The sequence below is a fragment of the Paramisgurnus dabryanus genome, chromosome 15 (assembly GCF_030506205.2).
Source record: "Paramisgurnus dabryanus chromosome 15, PD_genome_1.1, whole genome shotgun sequence".
NCBI classification, from domain to species: domain Eukaryota; kingdom Metazoa; phylum Chordata; class Actinopteri; order Cypriniformes; family Cobitidae; genus Paramisgurnus; species Paramisgurnus dabryanus.
Window position 1 is genome coordinate 24175604 of NC_133351.1, and position 23140 is coordinate 24198743.

Here is a 23140-nt window from a genome sequence, read left to right on the forward strand (position 1 = left end):
TTCTCTGAGCTAACTTCATGCCTCCGAAGTCATTTCCTCATGAGGCAGCGAGGCAACAAGTCACTGCCTTGAGTTTTCGGACGCAGCAAAATACTGCAGCATAGCTGGCTCTGATTGGATTGTAGGTCTGACGTAAAGCAAGTTTTTGTAGTTTTCACTCGAACTACAGGACCGCTACCCGACGGTTGGAAACCGGTTGGAGGGCTGCAAAGCGAATGTGAAAGTGCCATTCACACTGTTTTGAGTGGATGAACCACTGAAACTTTTTTGGAAACGTTATTTTAAGGTAAAAAAAACTCTTTGGTGTTGCTTTAAAGGCAGAGTCCATGATCTGTGAAAGCCAATTTTGACATTTGAAATCACCAAAACAAACACGCCCCTAACGTTAAGTGTGTATGTTGCTTTTGTATATTTCTAAGATTGGTTAGTTTCATATACTGTTTAGTAAACTGGTTAGTTAAAACTAAAACAGTCCTCGCTTTCAAAGTCTGCGTCTTTCTGAGGATCCAGACATCAAATTGGTATTCAGTTTATGTTGTTTTCTGTCAACTTTACATTAATTTTGTCGCATGCTTGTTTGGAAACAATAATTGACAAAAACAGGTTTTAAACATAATACTGTATTTGTACAGTTCATAATGAAAGCAGCTGCTAAACCATATGAAAGTACAAACAGCATTAACATGCAAGTTTTGTTCTGTTGTGATTCTTCTATAAATTAACATTTTCAAAATCAAAGGCTTCAGGCTCACTATAGATCAAGCGTTCTCAACCTTTTTAAATTCAATGCACCCCATTGACCACTTAAAAATATGAAACTACTCCCCCTCATAATTTCTACCCAATAAAACTATATTAAACTAGGGCTTGGCACAACAAGACATATCGTATTTTATATTACAAGATTTTAGATGTTTAGTTGCTTTATCTTATTGAAATGTTTGTTTAGTCTTTTCTGAATAATTTAGGTCATCTTGAGGCCCCCTAGTGGGCTCCAGCCCCCTGGTTGAGAAACACTGCTATATATGAACCTTAAAAACATCACAGTGGTTGGTCTGAATGATGCAAATCAAAAGAACCAGACTTTCTCCACCCCATTTACTCCAATTCATCTTTCATCCACTTTGCTCTCATCAAGCGCAGTAATCCTTTCATCAATCTTTAATCCTGCATTTCCCAGCAGCCATCAATGTCATGATGTTACACTATAAACAGTGATGATCACAACCTGTCAGAGTTATAAAATGCATATCATATGCAGTTCAGCTGGCAGATCATGTAAGATGGGATATGGTGTGAGGTTGAGACTACTGTAGGAGGTCAGGGCCGGGCAGCAGCGTTGGCTTTGCGGTGAGCTTGGACGCACCGTGGTGTGCAGAAAGAATATTCCAGATATTCAAAGGGAATCTTCCCTAGCAATGACTCTCCACACTGAAAACATCTCCTAAAAAAAAACATCTGTATCTCAGCATAGCAGAATAATGATTTATTTTTCTAAACAAGATGAATTGCATAAAGGACAGAAGAGCAATTCCAGCATTAAAAATGTGGCATTTGCAGTCAAAACAGTCAAATATCAGAAAAATATCAGTCTATACTCATGTTTACTTTTTTGTGACACTTCTCCAATTCAGAAATTTGCATTTAACTACGAGAACATTTAAAAATTTTAATAGAGACTTTGCATAGGTATTTAAACCACAAAACATGTATATCAGTATGGGTATAACCTTTACTTTTTATAATAATGTTGACATTTGCATGGAATTGCCCTGAAGTTTTTCTCCAGACAGAAATGATGAGATAAGACGGGTGTAGGCAAGTTCGGTCCTACAGAGCCGCAGTCCTGCAGAGCTTAGTTCCAACCCCAATCAAACACACCTGAACAAGCTAATCAATGTCTTTAGGATTTAGACATCAGGTTAGATTATCAGTGCTTAGGCTAAAATATGCAGGACTGCGGCCCTCTAGGACCGAACTTGCCTACCCCTGAGATAAGACGACATACCTGATGTTGGTAAGATTTTCTCCAGTTGCAGCCATATGTTCTGCCAATCTCCTCTCTGCGGCCAGAGCTCGCTGCATGACATCACAAATATCAGCCAATGGCAACAGATCACACAAAAATACAGCAAGACTGACCAAATTTAAAGTGACTACCTTCTCTCGGTCACTGAGTGCTGTGAATCTCCTCTTCTCCTCCTCCTCCTGCTGTTTCTTAAGTTTCTCTTCTTTTTGCTCCTTCTCCCTCTGTTTCCGTGCTACTTTTTGGGCTTTTTTCTTCTCAGCCTTTTTGGATTCAATTTCTTCAGTAAGAGGTCCAGGAATCTAAGACAAGCACATATGAGAAATCAGAACATGTGTGACCCTTCCTGTAAAAACCCAGCTAAAGACATTTTTTGTTATTTACTGTTTTCTACATAAAGTCATCCTACATAATGTAAAAACATTTCTGTGAAAATATAACCTTGATATCTTAAATATTGACTAAATAAGACCATAGCAAAGATTGAAATCGATGAGTGAAATCAAACTTTAATGATCAACACTATGCTGCTAAAAACCACACTGTACCTTTAAAGGGACACTCCACTTTGTAAAAAAATAGGCTCATTTTTCAGCTCCCCTAGAGTTAAACATTTGATTTTTACCGTTTTGGAAGCTGATCTTCGGGTCTGGCGGTACCACTTTTAGCATAGCTTAGCATAATCCATTGAATCTGATTAGACCATTAGCTTCACGCTAAAAAATAGTTTTCAATATTTTCCTATTTAAAACTTGACTCTTCTGTAGTTACATTGTGTACTACTAAGACCGACGGAAAATTAAAAGTTGCAATTTGATGCCTGAAAAGAGTCTCCTTGGTTACTTTAAATAGCAGGGGACTATTTCAGAGCTGCGTAATATCATTGCGCCTGCTGCACCCATGTTACAGCAGCAAAATCCTTGATTATTATTACGCCAGAATGAGAGTATAGTTCCTAGCCATATCTTCCTAGAAAATCACAACTTTTAATTTTCTGTCGGTCTTAGTACACAATCTAACTACAGAAGAGTCAAGTTTTAAATAGGAAAAATATTGAAAACTCTTTGGTTATTTTTAGCGCAATGCTAATGGACTAATCAGATTCAATAGATTATGCTAAGCTATGCTAAAAATGGTACCGCCAGACCTGGAGATCGGCTGAATGGATTCCAAAACTGTAAAAATCAAATGTTTAACTCTAGGGGAGCTGGAAATGAGCATATTTATAAAAAAGTGGAGTGTCCCTTTAAGTAACCTGCAATTTTGATTCAAACAGAGATGGCAATATAGAGGCAAAAAAGTTACAGACTGCAGATTTAAATCAGTAGTACTAACAAACTAAATTTGTCTACCTGTGCTTTAATGTAGTCATATTTGTGAGGATGCTCAGCCATGTATTTTCTGAACGTGTTTCTGGTATCTTTCTCCGGAGCAACGAAATATGGAGTCTGTCCTTTCTTATCCCTGAAAAATATATACTAGTTAGGATCCATCTGGCCACATGAAAACATGCATTTATGCTGTATGTTTTCATGGTAACAATTTCAGTGTGCATACTTGTTCGCTGGATCACTCCCCGCATCCAATAACAGTCTGATGACAGATTTCTGTCCGGCTGCTGATGCCACGTGCAGTAAAGTGAAACCTGCCAAGTCTATGGGCTTGTTAAGAAGACATGAAACACTAGGGGTGTCTGAGGTAGACTTCTCTTGAGCGTTTCCCTCAGTTTCCTCCGATTTCTTGTCCTCTGGCAGTTGAAGGAGCGTACTCAAGGTCTGGACGTCTCCTGTTTTACATGCGGTGTAGATGGTGTCCCTCAAACTGTATTCCCAAGAGTCATCCACTTCATCTGAAAAGATGAAAAAAGGGATATATTATAAGGAGTAAGATTCAAGGTCATATCATTATTATTTTAACCAAGTTTTATTTCGCTTTTTGAAGGCTTATTTTGAGCTTATCGATATATCGTGGTTTCACCTTCTTCAGGCTGCCGTTTTTTGCTTTTGGGTTTTCTCTTGCTCTTTGACCTCCCATGTGTCTCTTTAAAGTCACCTTCAACTTCACCTTCAGCTTCTTTTACATTTTCAGCATCTGCAATTTCTTCAGTTACATCTCTGCTGCTTGAAGCTTGAGAAACAAGCAAATCCAAGGTAGTGATTAATAATATTATTAACCTTACAATCTCTCAATTTTAGCTGATAACATCCAAAACATGCAGATTACCTTCACGTTTCTCTTTCCTCTTCCTTCGTTTTTTCTTATTAGGCTGGATCTCATATTCTCTAAGGTCAAGGGTTCCCAGTGTCATCTCCACTGTCTCCAACACTATCGAGTCTTCCTCATCTGAACTTGTGTCCTCTCCACCTTCTTCAGGCACTGACCACAAAACAGTTTTCAAATAAGTAAGTGCATGTTCAAAAACACAGCATTTGCATCATAACCACTCACGAGTTCAGACACACCATTCGTGTTCGGCTCAGGGATCGTCTGACTAACAGGTTTAGGGGTTTTCTTCTTCCACGTTTTCTTCGATAGACTGAGAATACTGGAGATGTCGACGTCTTTTTCTGAAATCGAACAGACATTCAATACAGACAGGACAGATGTGAAACAGAGCTGAAACTGAGATCTGAACATACCATAAACATGTAGAGTCGACAGCAGATCAAAGACTCGTCGTACTTCGCTAAATGTGGCTCTGCGGGTGGCGAAAGGAAGCACGCGAACCCTCTGGTCTTTTTTGTCCATGGGTGCTCCTCGACCCCCAACAAATATGGTTTTGTTATAACTTGGTGCTCGTAGAAAGATGGCATTTGCCTCCTTTAAATACCCAGCCCAGCTTTCCAGAAGATCATGAATATCCTGGTTAAAAGAGGCATATATTTTGATCTTAACTTCTATGCAAACCTGAAGCTGTTTATCATGCTTTTTAGAATATAAAAAAAAAATAAACGCTTCTTAGACATTTTTAACAATACCAGTACATATACCTTCACCAATGCAGCCTCATTGTAGCGTCTAAGGGCAGCCCCTGCAGATTTAGGTGTGTGGCTGCGATTCTGAGAGTCCCGCAGTCCTTGTGCAGTGCCTCGTTTTGCTCTTACCGTGTATCGATGAAACGTCTTATGCTGCAGAATCTCTTTTCTGAGCATTACACAAAAGAGATCAGGAAAAACAATTAACCTTACAAGTATTTCATGTTAAAGAATTTGTAAAAGTTTGCACCGACCCTTTAAAAACTGCTCCAGCAAAGTGTCCACCACCAGTCATCAGAATAACCCAAATAGTGTTGTGTGATATTTTCAGTAAAGACGAAACCAAGTCTTCGTCACTGTCCTATGAACATAACAAAGAATTAGTTCAAATGTGGCTTTTTTATTTTTCATTTTTGCCACATGAAGTTACAGTAGGAGCGATTAAAGGTGCACTATGTAGAATTTAGCGGCATCTAGCAGTTAGACTGTGAATTGCAACCAACAGTGTAGTCCACAGCTCACCCTCACTTTTGAAACGCATAGTAAAGCTACAGTAGCCTCCACAGGACAAACATGTCATCGTCTGAAGCTGGGAACACATCTAAGGACTCGCTTAAACATTCTAGGACTGCACACAACACACTTAAGGATTGTTTCTTGTAACTGTAAACAAAGACTGAGAACAACTGGAAAAGATGATTAGTTCATGTGACCAAATTACATTTATGATCTGTGCGAAAATCCATAGGTGTGTCCCCATCTTAAGACAACGTAGTGACAAAATGCAAACTATAGAACAGTTTGTCGATTACGGAGGCGTGCACACCAAAGCTTTTAAACACGGCTGAAAATGCCTGGAGGACGCCGAATGCCAGCTGTTGTTTTTTTGCTATGTTTATTGTGATATTTGTCCCGCCCTTCCTCCACTGTGCGCCGGCTTTCAGCGCGGAAAAAAACGCTAGCTGCTGGCTTTTTCTAAAAATGCCACGCTTCCATTGGAAACAATTGAAAACATACGCCAGCCGCGGACGTAAAAGCTTTGGTGTGCACAATGTCGACTTCCATGTAATGCGACCCACTGTAGTGTCATGTCACGTGATGTATAAACTTGTAGGGATGTATTATGTCTGAATTTCATTCACACTACCCATATTCATACTTTATAAAACATACTGTACAGTCGCTGAGTAAATGCTTCATCTGATTCAGTACATACTCTCACAGTTCATGATTTTGGATGTGCGTGTAGTCTAACCCTACAGTCACATTAGCTACAAAAGTGAGCGACACCGAGCGACACGCACTTGCTTGATGGACATTCCTTGGCTAGTATCTAAAAGCGCTATCAAAAGTCACTTTAGAGGTATTGTTAAGTTACAAGAACGGTGTTTTTGGATTTAAAAGTATTTATTTCTCGATAAAAGTAACAAAATATATGAGATAAAATGCCAAACTTATCAGATATATACAGAAATACGCATTTTCCGCCATCTTGAATTATTTTCTATGACTCGGCCACAGACCTACATCACGCTGCCCCTTCACTCCAATTGCCAGGTGCATCGCTCAGCATTTGCATAAAATAGCCTGCTTGTCTATTTTGGTCCCACCTTGCTCGTGCAGTGGCGAGCTCGTCGTTTGTCGCTGGCAAGCGGCCACTCCCATTCAAAATGAATGGTAGCCTGTCGCTCTGTCTCTTGTAGCTCATGTGACTGGGGGGTAATGGGGCGTACACACCAAACACGAGTTCAACAATTCAGTCAAGACAATCAGACGCGTCCACACGCAGGGGGGTACAAATGACGCGAAAACACGCAATGTTTGCCTCAAACACACCTTTGCCCAAGTTGAAAATATTCAACTCAAGTGAAAAATTTGTGTATGCAAGTAATCTAGAGCGAGCAACGCGATGCTACGCGTTTGGTGTGTACGTAGCATAAAGGGGCTGGCATACTGGGCGAGAAGCACCGCTCTGCATCGCGTGTAGGACAACTTGCAGGTATCGCACACCGAACGTGCACATTAAATAGTGTGAGCTTACCCCCCAGTCACATTAGCTACAAGCGACAGAGACAGAGCGGCAGGCTACCATTCATTTTCAATGGAAGTGGCCGTTTGCCAGCGACAAGCGACGAGCTCGCCGCTGCGCGAGCAAGGCGGGACCAAAATAGACAAGCAGGCTATTTTATGCAAATGCTGAGCGATGCGACAAAGCGACTGCCAATCGGAGTGAAGGAGCAGCGTGACAGAGGTCTGTGGTCGAGTCTGAGAAAATAATTCAAGATGGCGGAAAATGCGTATTTATGTATATATCTGATAAGTTTGGCATTTTATCTCATATATTTTGTTACTTTTATCGAGAAATAAATACTTTTAAATCCAAAAACACCTTTCTTGTAACTTAACAATACCTCTAAAGTGACTTTTGATACCGCTTTTGGAAACTAGCCAAGGAACGCCCATCAAGCGAGTGTGTGTGTCGCTCGGTGTCGTTCACTTTTGTAGCTAATGTGACTGTAGGGTTAGTCAGGCAGAATCTACTTCAAGATGCAAAATATGCGTTAGCAGCCTAAGTTAATCGTCAACGATTTGGGACAAATATAATGTTACTTAACGTTAAACTTAAAGCAACACTAAAGAGTTTTTGCTCATTGCTCCCCCTACAGGCTGGAAGCGGAATTGTCCATTACCACTGTCGTTAATAATTTAGCCTACTGCAGCAAAGCTGGCTCTGATTGGATTGTAGGTCTGCCGTAAAGCAAGTTTTTGTAGTTTTCACTCCAACTACAGGACCGCGACCCGACGGTTGGAAACTTCTTTAGTGCGGTTGTGGCCGATAGAGGGCTGCAAAGCGAATGTGAAAGTGCCGCTCACCCTGTTTCGAGTGGATGAACGACTGAAACTTTTTTGGAAACGTTATTGAAGGTAAAAAAAAAACTCTTTGGTGTTGCTTTAATGTTTGAGTGGCGCGGCAGGGATTTGAGTCACAGAGGACACCATCATACAAAATAATGTGTTTGATTTTAAGACACCTTGTACGACCTGGCGCTTCTCGCACCGACCCCAATTTACAGTCCTTTAAGGAGCAGACTAATTGATGGATCGATTTACTTACTCTTTTGCTTTGCAAAACACAGCGATACATTGTCAGGTACTGTCCCTGCATGTTTTGAAAAGCGACTTTAGAAGACAGTCGACAAAGGGATTGATTTGTGTCCAAAGTATTGTCTGTTTCCTCAGGAGTCACATCATTCGCAAGAAGCTCCTCCTCTTCACTATCTGAATCTGAGCCCGAAATGCTTGATATATCTCCTGTTGACAGCAAGACAGGCAGATAAAATTACTCTATGACATCCAAAAGAGTTTCCCAGTGAGGTTATGAGCAACATGAATCTACCTGTGCCAGTTTTCTTCTCAAACTCATCCACTGTGACAGCTGATCTTCCTTCCAGACGTTGTCTCAGGTTAAAGCGATGCAAGTCAAGTTTGTAGTGCTCCGTCTAAAAAAAGAATTAGTTTTTATTTTTGTGTGATGAAGTACATACATTTCAATTACTGCTGCAGTTTCATTCATTTTAAGTATAAAATCACATATTTTACACTTTTTATTATATGTTTTATAGACTTCATCATTTGTGTGTTTAACATTTAGACACGATAAAAATAAACAAATTTATATCTAAATACCAGCAATTTACACAAGAACAAAAGAAAACAATGTGTCTTAGATATAGAGAAAATTGTATATTTTAATCTGTAAGTAAAATGGTTTATGTATGTGACTTATTTTTCTGTTTATTGATTATAATGACTGATAAATAAAGCGAAATAAATCTTTTACTTGCTCTTCTCGACTCTCAAAAGGACACTGACAAGCCGAGCAGAACATCCTGTCCGACACTTCACCAACAGTCGCTTTTGAACTTCCATCTATGATGATTATAAAGTTTTTTAAATAAACATTTGATCACCATTCATACATGGCAATGTCAAATATGCCTGATTTCACACTCTTACCTTCCGTGGATATAGCAGCAGTAACGTTAGATGAGGGTTGGAGAGGTTCGTGATGATCCAGCGGTCCGGGTCCCGACACCTCTCTCAACCCGGCTGTGAGAGTCTGATCCACACACAGTCCAAAAACACACCTCGACTCCGGTGATGTCATGATTAAACAAACACATACCACAAATGTTACCTGAATAAACGAGGAAAATATAAAGTAACGTTCCTGTCAATCTGACAGCTGCTTCAATGAAACAGCTCAAAGTCTGATTCAGCCCATGAAAAATGCTAAATAACGCTGGTAACGTTATCTCACAAAATTCACACAAATAACCAATGGGTGGTACATTTATTGATTTACCTTGTTGGTAGTGGCATCGAGCTTTCACAATGTGAGTTTTAAGATTTTCAATCCAGAGTTGTATCAGAATTCACACGTGATCCTACTCTACGGTGGCCGAGACGTGTCAAAAAGTACGTAATTTACAGCGTAAAAGTTCACATTCATCATCTCACAATGCATCAACAATTATTTCAGATTTTTTTACATAATATATAATAAATATACATACAATTATAAAAAAGATATATATATATATATATATATATATATATATATATATATATTTTTTATAATTGTATGTATATATGTACATTTATTATATATATATATATATATATATATATATATATATATATATATATATATATATATATATATATATATAAAATATGGGATACAAACATTGGAAAAAAACACAATGGTTTACCACCTAATGTACAAATTTCTGGTTGCATTAAGCATAAAAAGCCACAATCCATAAGGACTGCCAATAAAAATTTACATATCACTAATCTCACCATTTCCCCAAAATTGAGGCTATAGCTTCAGTTATTGGAGTTACGGAAATAATACAAATGTACAGTTTCCATAAGGTATGGGACTGGTTAACACCAATATAAAAGGTTATAAAATGTTGAGGGGGTGTTAATGGCTTTGAAGAAATTATATATATATATATATATATATATATATAAATACACACAAATTAATAGTGATTTAAATGGCTCATCTAGCCACTGAATTCTATATGTACAGTACTGTATGTATTCAGTACATGGATTAGAATTTAGTTTTTTGTTGGTGTACTAAATCTTTTTAAACTACATTTAAATAGAGGTATAGCCAAATATATGTATAAAGTAGAACTCAATAAATTAATAAATAAATTATTAAATTACACCTTTTTACAATCTAAATACAATAATTTGTTATAGTTGAACAAAAATACAGGTCACATGACAATATAAATATGGAGGATAGTATGTCCAGAATGTATATATACTGCACATACTACACTGCAAAAAATATGACTTTTTACCTAGTATTTTTGTCTTGTTTTAAGTACAAATAACAAAAATTCTTAAATCAAGATGCATTTTCTTGATGAGCAAAATGACCAAAGAAAATAAGTTTAGTTAATTATAAGTGAATTTGTGCATAAAACAAGCAAAAACTCTGCCAACAGGGTAAACTTTTTTCTTTAACACTAAGAAAATTTCTCTCACCCCTTTGGCAGATTGTTTTGCTTGTTTTAAGCACAAATTCACGTAATTCAAGTAATTTTTTGCACTGTAGGCAGTGTTCGACTTCATTTGGCGGTGCAAGAACTGACAGACGGATGGACATCACAGAGGTCACAAGGGCATTTTTACATTTACAAATTTATTGGAGCTTAAATTTACAAAGTAAAAAAATCCAGTTGCATTATTTTGTCATATTAGATTATGGGTATCTTCACTTTCGTTGTCTTCTTTTTCTCACTGGTTTTACAGTGGACTTGCTCTGACTGGACGAGTCTGGTTTTGTTGGATTTTCACTCTGTGAAACTTGGAATTGAGACAAATTAATTTACAATATTTCATTATAATTTGTACAATGTTGTGTCTAAATTGAGGTTATGACATACCATTGGTACCTTTGGCACCTTTCTCAATGTTTGAAGAAGGACCCTCTAATGCTTTCCTCAGCTGCTCACATCTGAGCTTTAACTTATGCTCCTGCTCCAGCAGACTGCTTTTTTCTTCCTGCAAACCGCTCAGAAGAGCTTGCTGTGACTCTACGGTGCTGAAACAAAATGGCTTTGAAGAATCTGTTAATTTCATTTTACATTTATATTTTTATTTATGTGTGTCACTCTTGGTAGATGCTTTTTTCCCCAATTGCATTTTTTTTAATCAGTTGCCTGAGTTCTCCTCCCTTGGAATTAAACCTCAGGCCTTTGTGCTGCTAACACAATGCTCTACCAACTGAGCTAATTCATGTTTTTAAACTGAATTAAAACTTAATCAGTCTCTCATTTTGAGATGTATAAAGAATCTATTCATATCTTTTTAAAAACGTTAAAAGTGTTAGGTGGCCATACCTAGACAAAGTTAATTCTTGTAACTGGTTTTCTAGACCTTTTCTCTCCTGCATGACAGAATCAAGTTCAAGCAGTGAATTCCACAGGCCTTCATCCATCTGAACCATCATCATCATCCTCCGGTCCATCTCCTCTCTGCTGAAGTTACATTCATGACAGCTGATTTAATTACTGTATTTCTGCATCATGTATAGTTTACTTGATGTGTTTATGGCTAAACTTTGATCAATTTTCAGTTGAGATAAACATCATGTCATCATTTCCCAATGATAATTATGCCAAATCTTCGGGTACATACAATTATTTACCATGTGTTTACATCTTTAGTCACTTGCTCCAACTCATCTTGAGTACTCTGAAATTCGGTTTTCACGTCCTTGAGTTGTTGTAACAAATCCTGACACAGAACAAGTCAAGCACGTGTGAGGTGAAAAAAATCAGCTGTTCGTACCATCCACGTGGACCGCGAGACTCACCTGTATTTCTTGGTCGTTTTCAAAAGTGATTACAGTGTTTTGTGGGGTGCTGGTTACAAAGGGGGAGAAAGCTTTCTCGCACATAGTGAGAAGATGTTTTAAAACGGCTGGACGATGCTGATGATACTTCAGTTCCTGCTCCAAATGCCTCGAGATAAACGGCAATAAGGTTCCAGTGCAGCCACGTGCAAAATATCGCTGCTTATATACGCGCGCGTGATTACTCGGTCGCATTTCCAGGCTGCATACGTCATCAAGATTGTCTTATTTCAGAATATTAACTATTATAAGTTGATTATTATTCTTAGTTAATCATCAGTTTCTGTTATATGCTTATGATTTGTGTATATAATGCTCAGTTAACTTAAATAAACGAGGGCTTTAGGAAGTATGCAGCCTTGCATACAGAGAATCCTGCCAAGATCTATTTTATTTATATAAAACTTATTTTATTTACTGAGAACACATTTAATATCGGACTTTACATGCACTCTGACGGTGTTGATAAAAACAACTCTGTTGAAGCTGTGAAAAATACAATTTAGCTATAAAAACGTGGACAAAAAGTGTAACTTTTATATTATCTTACAAGAACAATGTGCAAAGTCTGTACTTATAGTCACATTTTCATTACTTCCGCTTGGAATATGCATAATAAGAGCCCGGATAGCTCAGTCGGTAGAGCATCAGACTTTTAATCTGAGGGTCCAGGGTTCAAGTCCCTGTTCGGGCGGTCGTGTTTTATGTAAACGTGAACGATTCAAAACAGTCAATTATAAAATGAAAACGGTAGTTATGTATGAGTAAGAGCACTTGAAAATGAAACACGGTTATAGTAATTACAAATATTTGGCTGTTTATAGTAGACATGATGTAACAGGAAGCCACTGAAGAGCGCTTAAAAGGCAGACACCAGACACCCAGACTGCGTATGTCTGCAGTCATGCAACATTCATTGGTTATCATCCTCTTGGCCCTAGCAGGACCATGCTTTTCCTTACCTGTACAGGTAACAATATCTTCTTATATATGAGTAATGCATTTAATGTGTACATTTCATTTGTATTAATCAAGTCACATATTTTTGATCTCTGGTTGGCAGAATTCCTCTTCTTCATACCTTGAAGCAAGCAGAGGTAAAAGAAGCTACTCAGGTAAAGTATACTACATTCTTTGTAGGATCTTTTGATAATCTAAGAAAAATATATATTTTTTTAATCTTTGAACCTTTAGGGAACCAAAAATAGTTATTCTATGGCGCACTGTGAAGAAACATTTGTACCACTTTTATTTTGTAAAGTGTAAATGCACTATAAAAACAGAACATGTGTCAAATTTGAACAGTTTTATCTCTTCCCAGATGACATTGAGGAAAATGATAAAACTGCCATGGACAACATTATAGATGTAAATGACTATGAAGGTAAGGCTGCATACTTCTACCATGTATTTCTGCCAGTCCTATGAAATATTTTCACTTGTGTTCAATATCATTACCTTCCTATTGCAGGTGTCTATTCTGTGGACGGTACTAGTCTCAGAGAGGGAGATATAGCTGTGTCTGGTAGGAGTCAGAGGAGCTGTTTTGCCAGGAGTTGCCTGTGGAAAAAATCTGTTGATGGACATGTGTACATTGCCTACACACTTTCTCCTGAGTACAGTAAGCAGACACTGTATCTTTTCTTTACAATAGTAAATTCAGTGTTGTTGAATCATTCAAACCTACTGTATGATCTATCCATTACTACAACTGTTGAGCTACTGTTGATAGTCTGTAATGCTTCGCTTTGTGCAAAGGTGATGTGGACATACAGAACATTAAGAGAGGCATGGGACAGATTGAACATGACACCTGTGTGCGCTTTGTGTCCAGAACACATCAGAATGACTACCTGGATATTCAGCCCAAATCAGGGTATAAACACCATGTTTTTTTTGGAATAGTTTTGTGAATGTGTGTATTACAATAACTGGTGGTGGATGATTGATATGCAGATGCTGGTCATATCTGGGCGCACGTGGTGGCAGACAAACGCTTTCACTACAGTCACCAGGGTGCACTATACCCGGGGTCACCTCACATGAGTTAATGCATGCCCTGGGCTTTGTGCATGAACAGTCACGGGCCGATCGCGACAACTATGTCACCATCGTGTGGTCCAATATATGGAAAGGTAAAGTAACAATTCCATTATTGGTCTATTCATAAAGTAGTTTTCTTTGTGCTTATTGGTTCTTCTGTTTATGATTATAGACAGGATGAGGAATTTTGAAAAGTTCAAAACAAACAACTTGGACACCCCCTATGACTTCGGCTCTATCATGCACTTTGGAATGTATGGAGATGTTTAATAATAATCATATATATATAATAACAGAAGTTCAAGGGAAAAAGAAATGACGATTGTATTGATGCATGTTGTGTGATTTCAGGTATGCCTACTCTGAAGATGGTGGTCCTACCATTTTACCAAAACGGAACCGGAATGTGAAGATTGGACAGAGATCAGGACCCAGTGACTTGGATATAATGAAGATCAATAATATGTATAATTGTGATATGGAATAAAATCCATGTAACTAATAAACCATCACAAGGCTAAAATCATTAAAATATGATAAAACTCATCTGAAATCATTAACATATTTAATTATGTACCTAATTAAAAATGTTAATTGATGTCATGATATATAATATTAAGTCATTTACATATAGGTACATATAGGCATTTTATCAGATGCTTTTATTCAAGGTGAAGCCACTTTTATTGAGGAAAACAATATCATTATTGTAATGTTTTACTTATACTGTTATTTTTGTTGCTTATTCTCACACGTAGATGATCTCAGCACTTTATATAAATAGCACACACTAATAAACTTTGTTCTTAAATATATTTATCTTTGTTGATCTGTCATTTGAATGGAATAATAGAGTTTTTACTTTTTTTTTTAAGTTATAACAAGTAAAAAGATGGTTTCAGCAGCAACTTCATAAACAAATGACTTTTGTGTATTAAACGCAACTTGTGGTAGACTTTCACATAGAATCAATAACAACAGAGACCTTGGTTTATTTTTTTATAACCAGGGAATGACAAGTAAATTACATTCATTCATATATAACGTGTATCAACTATTACACAGAGCTAAAATTACTGTGTAAAATAAAAGTTTAAAATGTTAGCTTGTCTGGCTGCCAAACCTTGTGATCAATGCTCATCGTCTCCGCTCATCTTAGTTAACCAAAACATTTTGTTTTTGACAAGGTATTTGTTTCAGAGATGAGTTTAACCACTAGACAGACCGATAAATACAGACCGGAAGTTCACTTCGGTTTAGGTGCGTTTACAACATGCGTGTGTCCAATGAAACCATCTAAGTTATATCATGCAATCAAATCAGTAAAGTGTTAAAGTATATGTTAAAAGTAAGTGTTGTTTTACTAAATCAGCTGATCTCAAAGCTAATAAATAAGTATGGTGGCAAAAACACTAAGAATTACACGCCCAAATAAGCTGTTATTTACTTTGAAAAATGATGGGGTAATCCTGTATGTTTTCACTATTGTGAGTACAGCATAAATGGCTTCCAAAATGTTGGATACATACAGTACTGTGCAAAAGTCTTAGGCCACCATCACTAACTTTGTTGTTTTAGCAAAAAAATATTTATTTTTTCTCTTTTTTTAAGATACAAACAGAAAATACAGGAAATATGTACAAAATTAAAAACAAAACAATTTCAGGACTAAATGTCTTCTTCAGGCATCAGTCAGTATTTAGTGTGACCTCTCTTGGCACGAAACACATCTTGAGCTTGTTTTAGGAGACTGAAGTCCTGAAGTCATTCGATTAGAATTAGAAATTAGGATTTTATTTCATTTAGGTTTAAGAGATCCTGCAGCTGCCTGCTATTGCTAGTGGAAGGGGAGTTTACCCTAAATACACTTCAGCTTATATTTTTATACAGTTTTTAATACTACATACACATTTCTTGTATTTTCTGGTTGTATTCTAATAAAGAGACTGAGAAATGATTATATATGATCACTATACAATTGCAAAAACAACAAATCTAATGGTAGCATGGTGGCCTAAGACTTTTGCACTGTGTTACTGGTATAGTTTATGTGTGTATGTGTTGTTTGGTGAGGGAAGCACAAGAATCAGCAAGTCTTCAGTTGCCATTGTAGTGATCAATCTTGAAAATGCTTGAAAGTGCAAAGTCAGAGCTAACAATAAGCCACTACAGAGCCACATGAATGCTTTTTGTCTTGCCAAGCCTTCTATTAAAGTAATACACTAATATCAAATAATGATATAGGAAGACACACTAATCCTACAGTACATCTCTAACCTGGAGTAAAGATGGGTGGTACTCTGAGGGTATATATTTAAGGGCCAGGTGCCCATATTTTACTTCAGTTTACATGCTAAACTTGGTTGGGTCCACACAGAACACCAGAATATACTCATATAGTCACCAGCGAGATGCTCTGTGTGGGTATTTTTGTGGGTTTGGTTTTAGAGTCCTGGTCTTTACCTGTGCAGGTAAGAACAGCTTAATATTACTGCAGTTACAATTATAACACAATGAAATTGATATTTCACGAATTAATTGTCTTGCATTAGAATTCCTCAGCAATTCACCATGCAAAGCTGAGGCCAAAGAGGGGATATTCAGGTAAACAATTCGGCGTATTTGATGGCATGCAGTATGTATTGTTGCAATGAATTTGCACTTATGTACCCTTACAAATTTTCTAACTAGAGCAATATGTGGAGCCAGAGGAGATGAATGCAATGGACAAGATTCTCAGAGCAAATAAAAGTATGTGCGTTGCAGATATAAACAGATTAACACCGAATCAGACCATAAGTGTAAAACATAGTTGTTTTTCTTTCACCAGTGACAAGAGGGGATTTTTTCAGAGAGGGTGACATACTTAGTTCAGGTGCACATAGATCGGCTATCACATGTGCAGCAGGAGATACTTGCCTCTGGCCAAAATCTGTTGACGGTTTTGTGTATGTGCCTTACATCATCTCACATCTTTATGGTGAGTCATAATTCTTTTTTCAATGCAGTATCTTTTAATATTAAATCAGTTATTAGTGTATCGTTGTCACTAAATAAGAGATTTATCTGTTTATTCTCCTTTTTTACAGATGATATGGATAGAATCACTATAGAAACTGGAATGTTAGACATTTCCTCTAAAACCTGTGTGAAGTTTGTACCTCGCACACATCAAGCAGACTTCCTCAACATCCAGTCAAGATCTGGGTGAGTCCATTTCCATAGAATTGTTATGTAATCATGTCCCATATGTTTAAAAAGTAGCTGAAATTATTAACCTTATCAACTATTAGTTCCTCGTAGCATCTAAAACATAACTGTATAAGACTCACATATAGAATATTTATGATGATTGCTTTTTTTTTTAGAAATAAGTGCTAGTCATCTAATTAAAGTGTTATCTTCATTCCTGTCTCGCTGTCATTCCCTCAGCTGCTGGTCATATCTGGGAATGATAAGCGGGAGTCAGATTTTGTCTTTGCAGTCTCCAGGCTGTATGTGGTCAGGGGTGGCATCTCATGAACTAATGCATGCTTTGGGTTTTGTACACGAGCAGTCCCGCTCTGATCGTGACCGCTACGTCACAATCCTGTGGGAAAACATTATAGAGAGTAAGTTTGTGTAACCAACTTATTATTTATTGGAGTCAATGCTTTCAGTAAGACAATGATGTACATCATTCTACATCTTTTTTTTTATAGATCAAAGGCACAATTTTAGGAAGTATGAGACCAATAACCTCAATACTTTATATGACTACAGCTCTGTAATGCACTATGGGAGGTAACTAGTACACATAAATATATGCATGCTTTTTACTTTTGTAACTGTTTTATTTGTTGTGCTTTAAGACAAAGTCTGAATTGTAGTAAATGTTCTTGTCATGCTATAGCAACCTATTTGGTCGGATCGATTTTACTTTTATCATTTATTTCTAGTATGAGTATTATGAATTACAAAGTGATTTATCAGGTATCAGATTCAAACAGGTTCAAATTCAAGTTACTTACTTACTTATTCATTTAGCTGACGCTTTTATCCAAAGCGACTTACAATTGCTATACATGTCAGAGGTCACACACCTCTGGAGCAACTAGGGGTTAAGTGTCTTGCTCAGGGACACAATGGTGTGTCACAGTGGATTCGAACCCGGGTCTCTCACACCAAAGGCGAGTGTCTTATCCACTGCGCTATCACCACCCCGCTATCTGCGCTATCTGGACATTCATAAAATAAATGTCCTGTATACACTCAGAAAGTTACACTCTCAGAAAAAAAGTACAAAAGTTGTCAATGGAACGGCACCTTTTAAAAAGGTCCTAATATGTACCATTTTGGTAGAGATTTGTACCTTTGAGGTATGCACCTTTTAGGTACAAATGTGTACTTTTTGATAAGGTACCGCCCCAGGGACAAAATTTTTACCTTCTTTTGTATTTTTTCTTCTGAGAACCAGTAACTATAACTTTGGCTTTGATTTACCTTAAAGGTTTAAGGAAGCATGCTTAAGGAAGCATAGTTTAGTTATTTATTTACATTATCTCTGAAATAAATGTACCCACAGGTATGCATTCTCAGAGGATGGGGGACCCACCATCATCCCTAAACCAGACCCTTACATTCCTATTGGCCAGCGAGATGGACCAAGTCCTCTGGACATTCATAAAATAAATGTCCTGTATAACTGTGGTAGGACTAAATTTTAACCTAAGTAACATTCAACTTAGCTTACTTTTGCTTTCTGACTGTGACTGATATCATTATATTTTTTATGTCCACTAGGTGGCTTTGTGTAAATTTGTGAAAAGACGTTGAATGGAAGAACCATAATCCAGAGACTGGACAATATATAAATACTTCTATCACGTTATGATGTATTAAAATTTTGATCACTGATTTTAATATTTGACATGTGCTTAGTCAATATTACAGAAATCAAGGTTATATTTTCACAAAATGTTATTTACATTATGTATGTTTTTATGAAGCAAACCGTAAATCACAAAATCATAACTTTTTAGCTGGGTTTTCATGGACTGTGTCACAAATGTGAGTATGGTGAAATGTGTCTGCTCTTAAAAGCATTAAGTTTTGAAAAAAGACAGGTGTTTTATTTTAACAAAAAATCCTCTCTACATCACTTTCAGTGGCGAACAGAATCACAATAAAACACATCACAAATCAGCCATGCTTTTGTCTTGAGTCATTGTTGCAATAAAAATGCACATTGTGTCATAAGTGTGGCATTAAATGCATATAAGTGTCATATTAATATATTTATATGAGAGTTTACTGTATTTTTTCTGTTGCTGTGGTGGCACCCTAAGGTTCCGTTTAGAACCTTAATACAAAACATAATAAAATGCTGTATCTTTTGGAGTATATCACTGTACCTTAATGACCTATTGTGTACCTCTAAAGGCACAATTAAATGTTTTGTACCCCTAACATTTTCTGACAGTATACAGAATCATGTACTTGTTCATTACATTCAAATTCTAGATTTAATATTTCACAAAAAAGATAATTAAACATATTAAATACCATCAGTTGTAGGACCCTTGATTTCTACAAGTAATAATGTTTTAAAAATAACATTTTATAAAGTTCACCTAAAAGACATTTCATGGTTAGCTAATTTAAGCATGGCTAAATAATTTTATAAGCATGTAGCTGTAAAGATGTATTAACTTCATACCTGTGTAGTTCCCAAATCTGACCTAGATTCTGAATCTCTTTTATGTATTTGTTGATGTGAAAACATCAATTACCAAATCCAACTCAAACAACATGACGGGTTAAACCACCACCTTAAAATTATAACATTATCAGCATTCAAAGCAGTTTTAATGTTTAATAATATCTAATGTCTAATAGCTTAAATGTTTTTGCATACCATTTTACTTTTGTAGAAAACCTTTTGTTTTCTGAATAAAAAGTCCCAAAATGTAGGCTACAAGTCTTAAAAAAACATCACATAATTTAAATAAGTTGTGCAGAATAAGAATTTGTTAATATCTCAATTTTAAATAAAAAATGTCAGATAGAACCTTATAATTCCATCATAATGTGATAGCATGTATATATTTCCCAGACTCTGGATTGTTGTTGAATCTGTTTCACAATTTTGTATAGATTACCAAAACAAGTTTAGAAAATCTGAAATAATGCAATATTAGTGAATTCTATTGAACGTTATTATGATTAATAAACTGAACAGGTCTGGATTTAAAAATTGATTGCAATGTTGCACCATGAAGGTCAACAGTTACTGAGCAACCACAGAATAAATCAGTACAGTGAACGCTGGGCGCATTTCTCCGGGCCACACGGTGGCGCGGTTTGGCACGAACGCATTGAGAGCACGCGGGATGCTCATTCAAAACACTCGCTTGAGCTTTACAGTTTCGGCTCCGGATGTTCAAGGCAACAAGATAAACAAGGTAGAAACCTGATTTAAACACAAATACTCGTGAATTTGTCTACTTCTTCAGACTGCATTATGTGAAGGGACATGGTGATGTAATTCGTAAAAAGTAAGGTGCTACTTTCTCTTACCAGTGTTGTAGTAAAACTGCATGTAGCCTATTGACTATACTGTATGTTATGTAAACATGCCTGTACCTGAGCAAACTAAAGGCATTGCAGGCTTTCAAAGAACGTTTTTCTTAAAGGATCTAGTATAAATGATCATATTTGTACGCAATGACGGGTCTATCACCTCTTGTTTATGATATTGAGTTGATACAAAAAGTCCAACTGCATAGTTTTTTTTTCTAGTGGTGTATAATTTTCCTGTGGTATATAATTTCATACATTTTGATAATAACCAAATGGTTTAATTTTAAAGGGGTCGTGAAATGAAGAATTAAAATGTTCTTGGTTTTCACACATATATAAATATATAAGGCTATTCAACAATTGAAAGCAAGTCTGTTGATCACAAGTGCAATACTGCTGTTTGATTATGATAAAGATACCCATTTTTTGCTTCACAGCGGATGGCAGAATATGGAATCAGAACTTTTGATTGGCTGGCAGGAGGAACGGACGGAGCTGAGGGCAGAGCTGTCACGCCTTCAGGATGAGTTGGCTGAGAGCAGAGCAGAGAGGGAGGAGCTTGAGTCCCGTGCTCAAGCTTTGACTGACAGGGTGAGGAGGGAGTCAGTGATCAGTTCTCCATCAGTATGAGGGACACACTACAGGATGAACACATGCCAAACTGATAAGGTCTTTGTGTGTTTGTGCCTTAGCTGTCTCAGACGCTAAACCCATCACTATCGTTATCTTTCCGTCTGGACGATGAACAACGAGAATGGCGGAAGAAGCTCCGAGAGGGCAGAGAGAGAGAAGCCAGACAAGCCCTGCTTATTCATAAGCTTCAGAACAAGGTTTGAACACTCATTTATTACTGATGGTCCCCTTTGACATTGTGTTGACTATAAGGAACGTTGCACGTCAACTGACTGTCATTGAAGTATCTGTAGACTCACTGTCTGCTTAATTTCTGCTAACACTTAAAGGTCCGAATAGGACTAATGCATTGTTTAGTGTTGTTGCAGAAGGCTACACGTGTCAAAGCAGTGGTGCCTTAAACACATCAGTCCAGCGGAACGCAATCCATATTTTAAACACAATCGCTTGAAATGCATATAACTTTACGAACATACACAGTATTATTACTTACTGATCTGATTTCGCACAGCATGAGGGTGCAGCTCTCTGCATGTGCGAGGGAAAGAGAGACAGAGAGCAGCGCCACGATGCAGATGATTATATTTTAAATGCGAAGATTTGTGTTTGGACTTCGGACAGATTTGAGAGCGCGTGCACTAGAGGGGTGCAGTGAGATAGACGTGAATGAGAGAGTGCATGTATCTTTGCGCTCCCAGTCAACGGAATGTTGACAAAACTTACAAAATAACAGTTCTCCGGTCACATAAAAGTCATGTGGGAATTGCTGGGAACTGAGGGATTAGCGTCGAATTTCTTAATTTTTTCACTGATAAAAGCGGAGTCGTGGAGAGCCGCTTCGCAATGGTTTCAGTGTTTTGGAGGGGGTCTGAAATGACAGGGCGGTGTGATCGCGGAAATTATAGGGACCTAGATATGTTATTACCATGTACAGAGCTCGTATTATTCATCTTTACCTAGGTAAATAAAGTTTTTTTTTAATTCTACGGCACCTTTAATTTACTGCACCTTTAAGTTACTTTACACGTACATGTCAACTTATTTAACTAATCCTACCTCTAAATGTCTAATACTAATACTTAACTAGACGTGTAGGAGCACTGTTACTTGTTATCCAACAGAATCTAAAAATGGGGACCATCAACATAAAGTGTAACCAGATTTTTTTTAAAGCTATAATTCATCATGTAAATCATGTAGTCCACCCACAACATTAGCACATCCAGAACAACACCCACTAAAGGCATTAAAACCACTAAATGTGTGTGAACGCCACTTTTCACTCATGTTAGATGTCCAATCAAGTTAGTATCACACAATCCCCCTCTGGTGATCATTAATACTCAGTAAATGAGCACATGTCTGAATATTTAAGGTGGTGGAGTACAGAGCTCGCTGTCAGGCTTTGGAGCAGCAGGTGATCGGTGAGGAGAGAGAGCTGAGGGTGAGAGAGGTGAGATCAACAAAAGTCCTCCGTCTATTTTTGGGCGACCTGTAGGAGGTGCATTAACACTGTGAATTTCTTTGTGGGCTTCACAGAGAATGTTACGGGATGAACGCAGCGACACGTTGGAGAGCACACTCATTAGACTGGAGGAGGAACAGCAGAGGTGTGGGATGTCATTTCAAAAAGTAAAGCAGACCAAACATTAAACAATCAAGACTCAAATTGCTGATTTGTGTTTCTTCACTTGAGCAGAAGTATGGGGCTTTCTGAGGTTAATGTTCTTCTGCGGAGTCAGCTTAGCCAATCGACCGAGGCGAATGAAGCCATGAGAGATGACCTGCGAAAGCTAACTGCGGATTGGTCCAAAGCAGTGGAGGAGGTGGCGCAAAAAGAAATCGACTGGCAAAAAGAAAAGGAGGTAATGAATAATATTGACTTGACCAGCTGAGAGCAGCATTGAATGCAAATCCCTCCTCCTAAAACCCTGCAGTTTGTACGTGATCTCAGGA

General features: G+C 37.4%; 5 protein-coding genes and 1 non-coding gene across 8 annotated transcripts in view; 4 read left to right on the forward strand and 2 right to left on the reverse strand.

Moving 5' to 3' along the window:
• Positions 1-596: 596 nt before the first annotated feature.
• On the reverse strand, positions 597-9481 carry ankzf1 (ankyrin repeat and zinc finger peptidyl tRNA hydrolase 1). The gene is made up of 16 exons (XM_065249069.1): positions 9368-9481; positions 9019-9199; positions 8843-8931; positions 8399-8501; positions 8117-8313; positions 5256-5362; positions 5017-5170; positions 4666-4888; positions 4489-4593; positions 4250-4402; positions 4004-4153; positions 3584-3875; positions 3379-3490; positions 2161-2328; positions 2009-2079; positions 597-1444 (listed from the first exon to the last, which is right to left on the reverse strand). Exons 2-16 carry the CDS (start codon positions 9167-9169, stop codon positions 1321-1323), a joined length of 2199 nt encoding a protein of 732 aa, XP_065105141.1. The 5' UTR covers positions 9170-9199; positions 9368-9481; the 3' UTR covers positions 597-1320.
• Positions 9482-10722: 1241 nt separating this feature from the next.
• Positions 10723-12135, reverse strand: LOC135782811 (uncharacterized). Of its 2 annotated transcripts, none has more exons than XM_065293316.2 (5): positions 11909-12135; positions 11741-11829; positions 11433-11570; positions 10977-11134; positions 10723-10896 (listed from the first exon to the last, which is right to left on the reverse strand). In XM_065293316.2, the coding sequence occupies exons 1-5, from the start codon at positions 11990-11992 to the stop codon at positions 10805-10807; spliced, it is 561 nt and encodes a 186-aa protein (XP_065149388.1). In that variant the 5' UTR covers positions 11993-12135; the 3' UTR covers positions 10723-10804. The 2 variants fall into 2 exon arrangements, with proteins under 2 accessions (XP_065149388.1, XP_065149390.1); XM_065293318.2 differs by having other exon boundaries at positions 10724-10896; positions 10986-11134; positions 11909-12132.
• Positions 12136-12568: 433 nt separating this feature from the next.
• trnak-uuu (transfer RNA lysine (anticodon UUU)) lies at positions 12569-12641 on the forward strand. The gene has a single exon. It is a non-coding gene; the product is annotated as a tRNA-Lys (tRNA).
• hce2l2 (high choriolytic enzyme 2-like 2) lies at positions 12585-14770 on the forward strand. Its single transcript, XM_065293319.2, has 8 exons — positions 12585-12917; positions 13011-13062; positions 13269-13331; positions 13419-13568; positions 13706-13823; positions 13904-14082; positions 14163-14244; positions 14342-14770. The coding sequence occupies exons 1-8, from the start codon at positions 12840-12842 to the stop codon at positions 14475-14477; spliced, it is 858 nt and encodes a 285-aa protein (XP_065149391.1). The 5' UTR covers positions 12585-12839; the 3' UTR covers positions 14478-14770.
• Positions 14771-15955: 1185 nt separating this feature from the next.
• Positions 15956-18696, forward strand: hce2l1 (high choriolytic enzyme 2-like 1). Its single transcript, XM_073812020.1, has 8 exons — positions 15956-16461; positions 16543-16594; positions 16682-16741; positions 16803-16970; positions 17080-17197; positions 17423-17601; positions 17692-17773; positions 18555-18696. Exons 1-8 carry the CDS (start codon positions 16402-16404, stop codon positions 18694-18696), a joined length of 861 nt encoding a protein of 286 aa, XP_073668121.1. The 5' UTR covers positions 15956-16401.
• A 1640-nt stretch (positions 18697-20336) lies between these two features.
• The window catches only part of LOC135782508 (uncharacterized), a 29489-nt gene continuing 26685 nt past the window's right edge, over positions 20337-23140 (forward strand). Inside the window, exons 1-6 of one of the 2 annotated variants that reach the window (XM_065292831.2) lie at positions 20337-20433; positions 20989-21142; positions 21244-21381; positions 22560-22637; positions 22724-22794; positions 22884-23049. In XM_065292831.2, the coding sequence (XP_065148903.2) occupies positions 21002-21142; positions 21244-21381; positions 22560-22637; positions 22724-22794; positions 22884-23049 (594 nt within the window). In that variant the 5' untranslated portion in view covers positions 20337-20433; positions 20989-21001. Of the gene's footprint in view, positions 20527-20988; positions 21143-21243; positions 21382-22559; positions 22638-22723; positions 22795-22883; positions 23050-23140 lie in introns of both variants that reach the window. The other variant, XM_065292832.2, reaches the window with a different exon arrangement.